Source organism: Limanda limanda, chromosome 2 (assembly GCF_963576545.1).
Source record: "Limanda limanda chromosome 2, fLimLim1.1, whole genome shotgun sequence".
Lineage (NCBI taxonomy): Eukaryota > Metazoa > Chordata > Actinopteri > Pleuronectiformes > Pleuronectidae > Limanda > Limanda limanda.
The window spans coordinates 12,068,912-12,082,406 of NC_083637.1; the positions used below are offsets into that span (position 1 = coordinate 12,068,912).

The window sequence follows — 13,495 nt, forward strand, 5'->3', positions numbered from 1 at the left end:
GTAGAAGCAACCTCGGATGTTGATCTACTGAACTTCCCTAAAATGTCTCCATTGTTTCCATTGAATCACGCTACAGCTTGTCAACACATCAATAATTGCATATCCTGAGATTTTACCTGTTTGTTGTTTTTACATTGAATCAACACTTTCTTGATCAGGATGATAATATTTTTATAAATTTTCATGTCTTAGTAAAGTTTAGCCTTTTTAAAAATAAATATTGTTAGTAACTCTTGTTTTGTGAGTCTTGTAATTAAATGACATGTTGCCTAAATACAAAGTGTTTGTCTTTGTGTCTGACTCTCCTCTTGATTTTCATCAACAACTGCTCCCTCTGGAATTTAGATTCTTTTCAGATGTTCAGAAGAGGGTCTCCATGTTTATGTGCTTATGTGGCACAAAAGTTCATACAGATCAATAAGACTTATGTAATTTGGTCAATACTGGGCCAGAAGACAATTTTGTTTTTTTTCTTTGTTGCGATTGGCCTCTGACAAATATCAAGTCTGACACGAGCCTCAAGACCATCAATGTCTTTTGGAGTCACTGGGTTCAAACATCTAAGAGCCCTCCGATTGTCTGGCGGCTCTAAAGGGCTCTATCACCCTGAAGTTGAGATCAGAGGTACTGACCCCTAACCCTAAACCATTGATTCCCAGTTGAGGTCGGGACCTTATAGGTTGCAAGACACCAAAAGGGTGGGGTTGCAAAATCTTTAGGGATGAGCAGAAAGTGTACGTTACCCACAACTTTCACAAATGACAATATTAGTTCAGCTTAAAATAAAAATACGACAATATTTGTTTTAAAGTCGTCAGGCCTCTGATTTTATTTGGACCCACATGACCCCTGAGGTGATGAAGATGACTAGAGACGGCGTCAGTCAAATTACAGAGCCACAGGAAATGTAATCACGCTGGTAACTAGGGCTCGAGCACTGACAGGCTCTAACAGACCGTGAGGCCCTATTGAAATTGTAAGGATTATTATTATTATTCAGGCAAATTAATTGACTTTGAGGGCTTTAACATGCTCAAATTCTTACCAAAAATTGCTGAGCCGTAAACAAACAACTCCTTAAGTGACAGTGTCAGTGGTCATAGATTAAAGGAATCTTTATGTCTTGCAAAGGTGACCTCTCTCTCTCTTTCTTTCTCTCAGAATTGGGACACTTCTCAAACCGTGTAAACATTGAGGTACGGCGAGCGAAGGTTCATACTTCGCCAAAGGAGACGATGTCATAACTCCACTGTAACAACAATAACACTTACTGAATGGATTTAGAGATTTTTCAAAGTAAAGTCCAACATTTTCACTGTGGAATAGATCATTTCAGGATTGTCACTGTAGAAGATATATCATTTCAGGATACTTCAAAGTACTGTAAAAACACTTATTGCTCAATAAGTTCTACTTCCCCCCTACTCTGGTTGGGGTTGTTACAAAGTCAAAGGTTGGGATCTTCCGATGACATCAAAACAACAATGCCTTAGTTAAAGCATCAGGCCAAGATTCATTCAGTAGTACAGAATACAGCATGATCAAGGTTATATTGAGATTCAATCAAAGGGGAAATAAACATGATCATATTGTGGTCAAATGTTACATTTCCCTAACAGGACTCAAACCCTCCATTGGCATAGTGGTGATGGTAATGAGTTAATTATCATTTTGTGGTGAACTATCCCTTTAAAGTGAAAGATCTTACACGACTCACAATTTACCTCGGATCTGAAATCATTTATTAAAACAATGAAACACACACACACTGTCTTTAAAGATCATGAACCAGGGAATAAAATGAAAGTGTACTGGTGCAGGGGAGTCCTCAGCTGTCAGTGCTGCTGGAGACCACGTGGGGTGTGTGTGAGTGTGAGCCGATCAGCTGACTCCGCCGGGGGAGGAGGAGGAGGAGGAAGAGGAGAGAGAAGATGGAAGGGAACAGGGACGAGGCAGAGAGATGTTTAAACATAGCGACCACGGCCCTGGAAGCTGGAGACAAGGAGCAGGCGGTGAAGTTCCTAAACAAAGCGCAGAGGCTGTTCCCGACCGACAGAGCCAAAGGTACAGAGCTAACCCGGGTTAGCATGTAGGGCTCAGAGTTTCCCCGGTGTTAGCACGCAGCTAGCACCGGGGGAACGGGACGGGCTCGGCTCGCACCAGAACCCGCTGCTGTGCGTTGTGTGTCAGTAACACAAACATGTGTTTACCTGTGAATACGAGTTACTGATGACGTGTGGCGTGGAGACAGGAAGCGGAGCCACCTGCTCAGTGGGAGGCCTCCGGTGTTGTGCTAGCTAACCTAGCTAACCTAGCTTAACGCGTAGCTCCCAGTACACCGACATTACACACGGTGGATGTCAGTGAATATGGCGATAAGAGTGTTTAATAGTGAAGCACAATGATGCTTATTTCCGGGAAGAGGTTAAAAAATAGTGGCCTACCTACGCTCGCGTTATGTCCCAATTGTAGCAGTGCTAACGCTAGCCGCTGCTTGTGTTAGCATCCTGAAGAGTGGTTGACCTTTGACTAGCTCACATTTTAACTTGCTGGTTCAAGATTTTATTGTCAAATGAACAGAGATAACATGAAGTAGTCACTGTCAATGAAATGCTTGGGTCACGCACTCTCTTTAAGCAATGCTCAGTAATTTCAACCCCAAAAAATAAAATAGAAATAGAAATAGTATAAAAAAGAATAAAATAGAATAACAATGAAATAGAATGTCAAACATTTAAAATAGAAAATAAAATATATACATCTAAATATATATCTTTACAGATGAAACTGTTCAATTTGTGCAGTAGTGCAAATATTCAAATGTGCTTGTTATGGTGCTGGTGCAAATATTCCGGGTTGCTGGTTTGGTGGAGTTATTGCAGTTCAGAGGAGGTTCGTGGTGACGGTGCATTGGAGAGGCCGGGTGACGGTGTACAGGTGAGGGCAGAGCAGGCCTGTGGAGCCCGGGGGGGATGTAGGATGAGGGGTGGGGTTGGGGGGGATCAGTCAGGTGCCAGGCTTTACACTGAATGACCCGGAGAGGGCCTCCATGTGATGGGTTAATCCAGGACTCACACATGTCTGAGGTGGGACTCACAAAAGGCTCTTTAATATTCAGCATGGTGTGTTACTGTGAGATAGATGGATACTTGACTGATCCAGAGGGAAATGCAGGCATCCAGTATCACACAGAACAGTCAAACAAAAGAACATAGGAATATTAAAAAGGTTCTATATTTCTATAACTTTTATATTCCTTCACCCAAGTACTGCAAGCTACTTATGTGTTGTCTTCTGCCGCTGTAACAATGCAAATGTCCCTATTGCGGGACCAATAAAGGACTTCTTATCTTACATGTCGAGAAGTCATCACTGCAGTGAGATGAAAGTCCAGCCACCAGAACTACTACTGAAGCTGTCACTGTAAAGGAGTAGGTGCTCCTGGAGACATTGACACTGCAGATGTTTTAAGTATAAGGTGGTTTAAAGACACAAGAGTTTTTGAAGCCAGATATGAATACAGATTTAAAGATGAATAAGTGAAGCTGTACAAAGTTGTGCATTGGACTAATAATATAGCTGGTGGAAATTACAGTAAAGCAGATGTGATTGAATAAAAGAGTGAAAACAGGGCAAGAGTAAAAGTTAAAATACGAGATAAAGTGAAATAACGATATTCAGAGGCAGAAGTGCCGACAGTCTGGCAGCCTGGTGACATGGTTTATGTGTTAATCACACAATTCGTCACGATGATGATAAACTGTCACTTTGAGGATCTACAGCTCAGCAGTTGTTGCATCATACCTTGTCCGTTGAGGTGGAAAGTAGTGAGATGCACCATTGTACCACACGTCAACATAGATATTTGCCTGCACCCTCAGTTTCACCTATTAGTGTCTGCGTTTGCTAGCAGGTTATAGCTAGCAAGTGAATGCGTGTTTAGGAAAATGATGCTGAAACTAGATTTTCCTTTTTGTGAGAGGATTTTGCTTCCGCATTTCAAACTGATAAACTAGAGGTGATGTCACAAAAGGGAGACCGGACAGATTCGACGGCGTTTAAATTGAGCAAATATGGAACCCAATGGCAGTTTTGAGAGTAAAGAGGTTAGAAATGTATAAAAATATAAGCAAGACATATACGTGATGATTATGAACCTGATTGCCTTCCAAGAAACCAGGGGAAGACCAGGGACAGGAGAATTCGCAACCAAAGGAGAGAGATTGAGTTGTGGCGTGTTAGTGTTGACAGGTCCCATGAACACACACCACAGGATGAGCATTGAAATGTAAAGCAATTCACATTACAAGATTGTGCAGTCCAGTAACAAGTCATGTCCAGTACCAAAAGATATTGTATAAAAGAGAAACAAAAGATGTTAAACAGTGCATTACCTAGGAGGGGCGTTAAGAGTCGGACAATATGAGTGTCTACATCTTCTGTTGTGGGATGTTTTCATCCAATGAGAAGGCCTGACAAGGTTTCTGGTAACTATCACAGAGAGGGTTTACATATGCACTGGAACCGCTGAATGTAAAGTGTAGATAGGTCTGGCTGTGGGTTACATGGTAGTGTATGACATACACTGGTGGTTTACAGGCAGTTCCAGGCGGCACAGCAGCTACTGTACACAGGGACGACCCTTCTGTAACGAAGTGCTTTCCTGTATGTCAACCTGTCAGTAAGCTGGTTACCAACTGCCTCAGTTAACCTCCTTACGCTCTATACTGTAGATAGGCTCACAATTAAGAGGGAGGTCTGTCCAAATCATATAAAGATAGAGCATCAAGAAGAGGGTATATGATCCAGTATACGACCAGGAATATCATATTAAATATATATATATATATGAAGTAACAGCCTCCTGTATTCACCCTTTTAGTCATTTACTGGAACAAAAAATTAGAAAGCTCTACTTAGGAGTATCCATTAGCGTGGCTGTGGCTCAGGAGTCAGAGTGAGCCGTCCACTAACCAGAAGGTAGGCGGTTCGATCCGCATGCCAAAGACACCGAACCTTAGATTGCCACTGACTGCTTCTCTGTGAGGGTGAATGGTGTGTGATAAAGAAGTGCAGCATACGGATGTGCTGCATGAATTTGTGAATTCGACTTGTAGTGTGAAGTGGTCGCTAAGGCTAAAAACACTGGTATAAAACAGTCAATTGATCATTCACCATAAAGTTAGTTTTTAATCCACATGTTAACATGTAAACCGGCTAATCATTGATATCCTGTCCAGGATGATGAATGATTTGTAGTCAGCAGTTTGCATAGGATGGCCTGCTGAAAAAGATCATGCCGTTCATTCACACTGACCTGGTGACTGATGCTAAGTTTTAGAGTAAACTAAACTCTGTGACCTCTTGGTTTGTTGTTCTTTCCCACTCTGTAGTCACAAGTTTCCCCATTGGGTGACTAGAGCCAGGGCCTCCCTCACAGTTATTTGCAAAAAAAAATTCCAAAATTGATTTTTCTGGTTATTTTCTTGGCCCTGACCTTTTTATCTTCTATTGATAAAGCTTCAAATTAAGAGCTTTAAAGTCTGGATGTTCCAGCCGGAACTTATCGCAAAATTTTAACTGTGAATGCTTGTCCTTTATTTTTCCTGATTAAAGCTGTGCTTACTATCTAATTTAGAGATATGTATTAGAATTGCTTTGAATTTTGATTTGTAAAGGCAGATTTACATTGTGTTAAATCAGTTATTAGATGAAGTCTTACTGCAGTGATAAGGTTATTTCAGATGTAAATATATTTGGAAGGCTTTTCTTTAGGAAGTTGTTACAAATTTGAACATGTACTTTGTTAAGCACTGAACATAATGATTTGCTATTAATCTTCATCTCATGGCTTCTTCCTCTCTTCTTCAGCTTTGTTGGATGCATTATCGAAGAATGGGAGCTCGGCGGGTAATGGCGCATACAGAAGGAGACCAGCAGAAAGCTCAGATAGCACCGGCGGCCGGTCCGAGAGGGAAGGCAAAGAATCTGGTGGAAGTGATTCATCTAAAGGCTTCACCAAAGACCAGGTGGAAGGTGTGACTAGGTAAGAATTCAAGCGTTTACTACGCCCTCCCTTTTCATGATGTAGTTCAGTCGCAATAAAGCTGTTTTCAGACGTGAACCCTCATTTAACATATGAAGAAAACAGCAAGACGCAACAACAGGAACGTGTCCAGGCCATTCAGGCGTGGTGTCAGGGTTTATCATGACGAGGCAGGACATGATATATAAATCCTCCTGATAAGATCAGCTCTTGTCACTAAAAGCTCTTGAATCTCACTCCCTGTCCAAGCTGACATCTTGGTCCGCATCTCTTCTACATGTATGGCTCCTCTTTTTCATCATAAGACATTTGTATTCTTTTTGTCGTTTTACCGTTGCATGTTATTCAGACTCTTTCCTGCTGTATGCTCACATTTTCTGGCAAGAAAAGTCCTAGAAAATGTCAGCAGCTACTGTCTCGGGAGCTCGGGACATTTGCGTTCCCACACAGAGACCCTCCAGATACATTTGGGTAGATGTCCCGAGTTCAGTGCATGTCTGAGCGCAGCATAATTGGTACTGGAGACTGTTACACTTTAGTCGGCCATTTTGCTGCCCTGTGAAAGCAGCACTGTTTCTATCACATTCAACTAAACCTTTCATCTGGGGCTTAAGGATGACACTGTCGTCGCTGCAGTGTTTTGCACACAGCTATTGCTATGGGAATGTTGTGTGTTGCACACGAGGGGTGTTACAGACATTTAGTGGTGTGAACTAGATAGCAGGTAACCACTACATGCTCCAATTTTAGACCAGAATTAGAACGTGTAATGCAGTAGCTGCGTATCACCCACATATACCCTGTAGTTACATCATCAGGAAATTGCTGATGGTAATGCGAGTGTCTGAAGCGATTTGTGTTTGTCTCTAAGATGAACGTGTTCCTGGTTGTTATGCAGTCCTGCCAGTGAATTATTATAAAACTTAGTCACTGAACCTTTCCCTGGTGTGTTAAAGGAAGTCCTCAGAGGAATACTCAGTGGGTTCAAAATTGCATCATGTCTTTTATAAAGAACAACAACAGAAACAGACTTGTTAATTATTGTTGTTTCATTAAAGTCTCTTGGGACTCCATCAGTAATCCTACTGCTGTCATTATTTAGTGATTGGTAATAACTTTAAACTTTTGTAATATAAATGCAGCAGCAGAACATTCACATGACAAACAGCTTTTCTTAATGTTTAGTGTCGTCTGTGTGAGTGTAGAAACTTCAAATCAGTAAACCACAGGGGATATAAAGCTTGGTCATGCTGTGAACTATTTTTCTCTGGAAAACATGGTTAAATGTCTCTTGATTCTTTGTTAGTAATCAGAATCAAGTCAGAATCATCGACATGTTTCTTTGACTGACACTGTTGTTTGGAAAGGGAGAAAGAAGGAGAGCACCTACATTTAAAATATAATCATTTTTTCACACTTCCTGTCTCTCTCTTTCAGAATAAAGCGGTGTAAGGACTACTATGAAGTACTCGGCGCCAGTAAAGAAGCCAGTGAGGATGAGTTAAAGAAAGCCTACAGGAAATTAGCGCTAAAGTACCATCCGGACAAAAATCATGCACCCGGAGCAACAGAGGCCTTCAAAAGTGGGTTCAGTGCTGCATCTTTGTCATTTGATATTGAAAATACTGTATGTGATGTAAAATAGGTCAGCTTGTTTAATATAAATTTGACAACTGACTCATAGCTGTCTATTCTAGTAAAGTTTTTACTATTTTGTGGACTTAAGACATCATCTTCTGTAAGACACTACAGAGACAGATTTTCATGACTGGTTAAAAACCTTGTTAGTGTATCCTACGTGACCCAGTCCTTTGATTATCTAAGAATTTATATCTCAACCATGTTGTACTCCAGAGATTGGTAATGCTTATGCAGTGCTGAGCAACCCGGACAAACGACGGCAGTATGATGTGACGGGAGGGGAGGAGCCAAGCCCCCCGGGTCACTCACACGGAGCAGGCTTCGACTTCCACAGGGGCTTTGAGGCCGACATCACTCCTGAGGACCTCTTCAACATGTTCTTCGGGGGAGGTTTCCCTTCTTGTAAGTGCTCGAACACATAAAGGGCTTCATAACTCATCATTTCCACTTATAATTATGACCTTTTGCTGTTTTTCCTTTAACTATATAAATAACTTGAGAATCTCCCTGAGAATGATGCCATGTAATCAATTCAGTACTTTTTGCACATTTATTGGTGCACACCCTACCTACACTTAGAAGGAAAAATGAATGGGCTCCTTTATATGGCCACGCATGACAAAAGCACTTGAATGCAGCTCTCTGTAGAGCTTAATTTGTGACTAACAGGATATATTACCTCTAGTGTAGTGCCCTTGGCAATAATGCTAAATTTTGCCACCACTCGTGGTTCTGAAAATTGGGTTGACATCTAACCGATAAATGTGTTCTGTTTCATTAAGATGTTTGGTACTCATTTGTTTACCCTGATTACACTCCTGGCCTAATGCTTCTAGCATGAACATAAAGTTGATGTATCCTGTAAACTTGTTTTTGTAGTATTTATTAATATTATTTCTATCTGCAGCAAGTACACACACCTTCACCAACGGCAGAACGACCTTCAGCCAACAGACAGATGCCCGACAAGAGAGAACAGAAGAAAGAGGAGATGTGCGTAGATGGTTTCAGTCCTTGTATCTTCAATGTTTTAAGAAATACATGCATTGTTATTAGCACACGTGTAATACTTCACATAAATAACACAACTCTGCAAAGCTACATATGTTATATTCACTATATATTGCCTGTGCTGCTGAAAATGAATGATTGTGTTTGTCCCCAGGGTGGTTTCTCAATGTTTATCCAGTTGATGCCCATCGTGGTCTTGATTTTAGTGTCGATACTGAGCCAGATGCTGGTTTCTCCTCAAGCTTACAGCCTCTATTCTAGACCGTAAGTGTACACGCAAACGCACACGCACACAGAGAGAGAGAGAGAGAATTAGTCGTTTGCTGATGTCTGCAACTGTGGGCTGAAATTCCCAAATCCTTTAAGTGAAATTCACTTATCCGATCTTAACAATTGATTACAACAATCGTTTCATTAATTGTTTACCTGCCATATTTGAAACATACAAATTATGCACTCTTCAGAGGTTGTTCTTATCCTACCTCTATTTAACTTTGCATTTATTGTATCCAATTAGATGCTATTTTCAATTCTTTTTTTTGTTGAAAATGTGATCTGTAATTTACAGAACAGGATGTTAGAAATACGTTAATTTTCACACCTCGTCCCCCCCATCTCTTCCAGGTCCACGGGTCAGACCTTAAAGCGACAGACAGAAAACCTGCGGGTCGACTTCTATGTCTCTAGAGATTTCAAGTCTGAGTTTAAAGGCTCGGCGCTGCACCAGATCGAGAAAAATGTGGAGGAGGATTACGTAGCTAATGTCAGAAATAACTGTTGGAAGGAGAGACAGACAAGTGAGTGGTTAATAAACACACGCTCAGAAGTAACTTTCTGAATTCACTAATGACATCACTAACCATGTCTCTTTTGTTGTACCACTCATGTTGTTTTCCTTGTGGCCTCATCCAGAAACAGACCTGCTGTACGCTGCCAAGGTGTACAGGGATGACCGCATGCGAAAGAAGGCAGAGCTCCTGACCATGGATAACTGCAAGGAGCTGGACAGACTAAATAGCCTATTCAGAGGAGGATGAGCTGGACGCTTTTAGGTCATGTAAATGTATATGAATAGATGTGTATGTTCATGTTTTTTTAAAGAAGAGTCTTTACACTAGGAGCAAAATCTTAATATAATTTAGCTCTGTTGTCAGAAATTTAAAAATGTCACTCTCCTCATATCCTCCACCAACTACGCTTCTTCATCAGTCCAGCCCGACCCAGGAATCGCCTTGTTACGACTTCATGAACCAGTTTGCACACTCACCGTAGAACGCTCCTGACACATTCCTTTGTTTACTCACCATTTTCCCGTGTTTTCCTGGAAACAAGAAGGACAAGGACTCTTGATTGTGTAAAGGCATGAGCTTCGAGTAGTGACTCATAAGAAAAACTGTAAGATCAACCAACAGCTTTCATCATCATCATCATCTGCGTGACATAAATATAAGATGGGAGACTATAGGTACGTCAGCTGGTGTCCTCCAGAGAAAGTCCACTTGTGAAGAACTCAGAAACAAAAGGAGAAAATAAAGAACACTGAATGCATCTTTTAGCTTCCTTAATTCAAGGTGCGGATGGAGATCAGTGGATTATGAGGAGCTATGTATGATTTTTGCCTCTTGAAAACTTTTTTATGTTGACTGCTTGACAATGTGAAGATGGTTCGGAGTTATCACAGAAGGACACTGAAACTGTTGTTCATAAATGGTTGTATATTTTCATTTTGGAATGTTTGAAATTTATGCAGTTATTTCAGTAACTATAGAAGAAAAGGGTTTTTCTTTAATGCTCGCCTAACCATTTAAATAAAGTAAAATTATTACCATAGACTGGATGTATTTGTTTCACTGATTCAGATGTAATAGCCTCAGTTCATCATTTATTTTCTTACTTGGAGTTTATCAAGTGGTGAAAAATTGCGTCATGAGATTTGTGTGACAGATCATTTCAGTAGACTGTGGTTTATTTCTATACTACAAAATAAAGCTGCAATGACAAGTCAATTATCAATTAGTTTGTCAACAGAATATTAATTAGCAATTCATGATGAATTTTATTTATTTCAGCTTCAAATATGGTAATTTTGATGCTTTTCTTTCTCATATATGATGATAAACGGAAAACATTTGACTTTTGGACTGATAGATAAACAGATGATAACAGGAGGTTGGGCTTCTGGAAACAGTTTCATAATATTTAGACAATTATAGACAACGCGATCCGAATATTGATTGATTATAACTATTAAAACAAGTGTCATTTTTGTACACCTGTTAATAAATATTTTAACTATCTGAATACTTTTTTTTATCTTTATTTAACAGTTTCACTTACAAATGAAAACATATAGAATAAATATAAAATATATTCTAGGCATAACCTCAGTTCTGATGGCAATAGAAATGCACATGTATATAACTATAATTAAAAGATACATATAAGACTAATACATTAACTAATAACAAAAACGGTGGTCAATAAATAAAATATATAATTATATTAATTAATTAAAATATCAGACATGTAGATATCTTTATAAAATTTTCAAACACATGGACAACAATACAATTCGTAGAAACTTTAGGCTTCACAATAAAGTAAATATATAAAACAAACTAGATGATAAATAAATAATTGATGAAAAATTCAAGTAAACTGTTAAAACATAGACGAAACTAATTATAACAGTAATGAAAATTCCTTCAGAATACGTCAATTTTCACCACTTTCTAACTTTCTGCAAATTTTGGTAAGAAGTTGAGCATGTTAAAGCCCTCAAAAAGCCAATTCATTTGCCTGAATAATAATAATCCTTACAATAACAATAGGGTCCTCCCTGACCTTTGATCAGTGCTCGGGCCCTAATAATAATTAAATGAGCTTAATGATGAATAGAGGTATGGATACGCCTCCAGATTGTAATGGGGTGGGGTAGACATCTGACTAGAGGGCTTCCAGTTGCTGCATCCCCGAGAAGAGAGGGGAGAAGATCAGCATCTTCTTTCAGGGGTAAATTTCCAAATTAATAAAGGCTTCACAGAGCAGGGCGAAATATAGTAACAGAAATAACTGAAGATTAAAAATTTGAATAATAGCACACGATTCGACGTAATTCCGCAGGTTTATTTGTGGGTCTCGTGAATGTGCGACAAAATTTGTAGGAGGAGAAGCGTCCCAAACTTTTACGGAAGAAATATAAGAATAAATAAAAATAAATATGATAGCAAAAATACAGTATCAAAATAAAATAAAATTTCTAGGGCTGCAAAGCAGCACTGGGCGGGCCCGAGCACATGCATTTTGAAGCGTTGCATGCGTTTTGCCTGAAAATAATAATAAAAACAAAGATTCCTTTGATATTTGACCGGCTCAGCATCAAAGGATTCATGGTCGATGTATTTACAGGAGATCGTGTTTTAATGGCCAGAACATCGTGTTTTCATGGCGTGTAATCAAACTTTGACGCCAAGCCACGGTCACACCGTGTCACTAAAAAAAAATCTGTCAGTCAGTTTTTATCTCCATCTTGTTGTGATGACACTCATCTCAATTTGAAGTTGATCCGATGAAAACCCTGGTACAAGTACATCAAAGTAAAAATGTGGAATATGGCCAAAATGGCCACTAAATGCAAGATAGCAGGCTTCCTGTTGTGTTTTTCCAATTGCACCAAGAGACTTTTTTGTTTGTCTGGTCATGATACACCTGTATATCGATTTTTGTGAAGACCGGTCAATGTTAACACGTTCCAGGGGTCTCGGGGGGCACCGTTGAGCCATTTTGCGACGACCATTGAAAATTCCTTCAGAATACGTACATTTTCACCACTTTCTAACTTTCTGCAAATTTTGGTAAGAAGTTGAGCATGTTAAAGCCCTCAAAAAGCCAATTCATTTGCCTGAATAATAATAATAAGAAAGAAACATTTGTGAATTTGAGCAATGCAAATAAACTTTGATTGATTGACTTAATGAGTAATGCTGTCTTTTTAATACTAATGTGTGAAGTTGTCAAGCTATTATTTCAGGTATCGCAGAAAAAAACCATACGAAGTGAATGTGATTATTGAAAGTTTATATCTCCATTTTGCATGTTAAAGCCCTCAAAAAGCCAATTTGCTAAAAAAAAATTAATAACGAACATTTTATGTAAATTGATTGATAGTTGTGCAAGACATAAAGTTTCCTTTGATCTAGGAAGACTGAAATCAAAGGATTCATGGTCCATGGAACATCGTGTTTTAATGGCGTGTAATCAAACTTTGACGCCACGCCACGGTCACACCGTGTGATTAAAAAAAAAATCCGTCAGTCAGTTTTTATCTCCATCTTGTCGTGATGACACTCATCTCAATTTGAAGTTGATTCGATGAAAACCCTGGTACAAGTGTATCAAAGAAAAAATGTGGAATATGGCCAAAATGGCCACTAAATACAAAATAGCAGGCTTCCTGTTTTGTTTTTCCAATTGCATCTAAAGACTTTTTTGTTTGTCTGGTCATGATACACCTGTGTATTGATTTTTGTGAAGATCGGTCAGTGGGAACACCTTCCGGGGGTCTCGGGGGGCACCGTTGAGCCATTTTGCGACGCCCATTGAAAATTCCTTCAGAATACGTCAATTCTGTTTTCACCACTTTCTAACTTTCTGCAAATTTTGGTAAGAAGTTGAGCATGTTAAAGCCCTCAAAAAGCCAATTCATTTGCCTGAATAATAAGAAAGAAATAATAATCCTTACAATTTCAATAGGGTCTCACCAGACACCTTTGATGTCTGTGCTCGGGCCCTAAAAAA

General features: G+C 39.5%; 1 protein-coding gene across 1 annotated transcript; it reads left to right on the plus strand.

Moving 5' to 3' along the window:
• The first annotated feature begins 1,902 nt into the window (after positions 1-1,902).
• Positions 1,903-10,999, plus strand: dnajb14 (DnaJ heat shock protein family (Hsp40) member B14). The gene is made up of 8 exons (XM_061085827.1): positions 1,903-2,064; positions 5,872-6,046; positions 7,484-7,629; positions 7,901-8,089; positions 8,595-8,680; positions 8,853-8,962; positions 9,323-9,495; positions 9,611-10,999. The coding sequence occupies exons 1-8, from the start codon at positions 1,932-1,934 to the stop codon at positions 9,733-9,735; spliced, it is 1,137 nt and encodes a 378-aa protein (XP_060941810.1). The 5' UTR covers positions 1,903-1,931; the 3' UTR covers positions 9,736-10,999.
• The last annotated feature ends 2,496 nt before the right edge of the window (positions 11,000-13,495 follow it).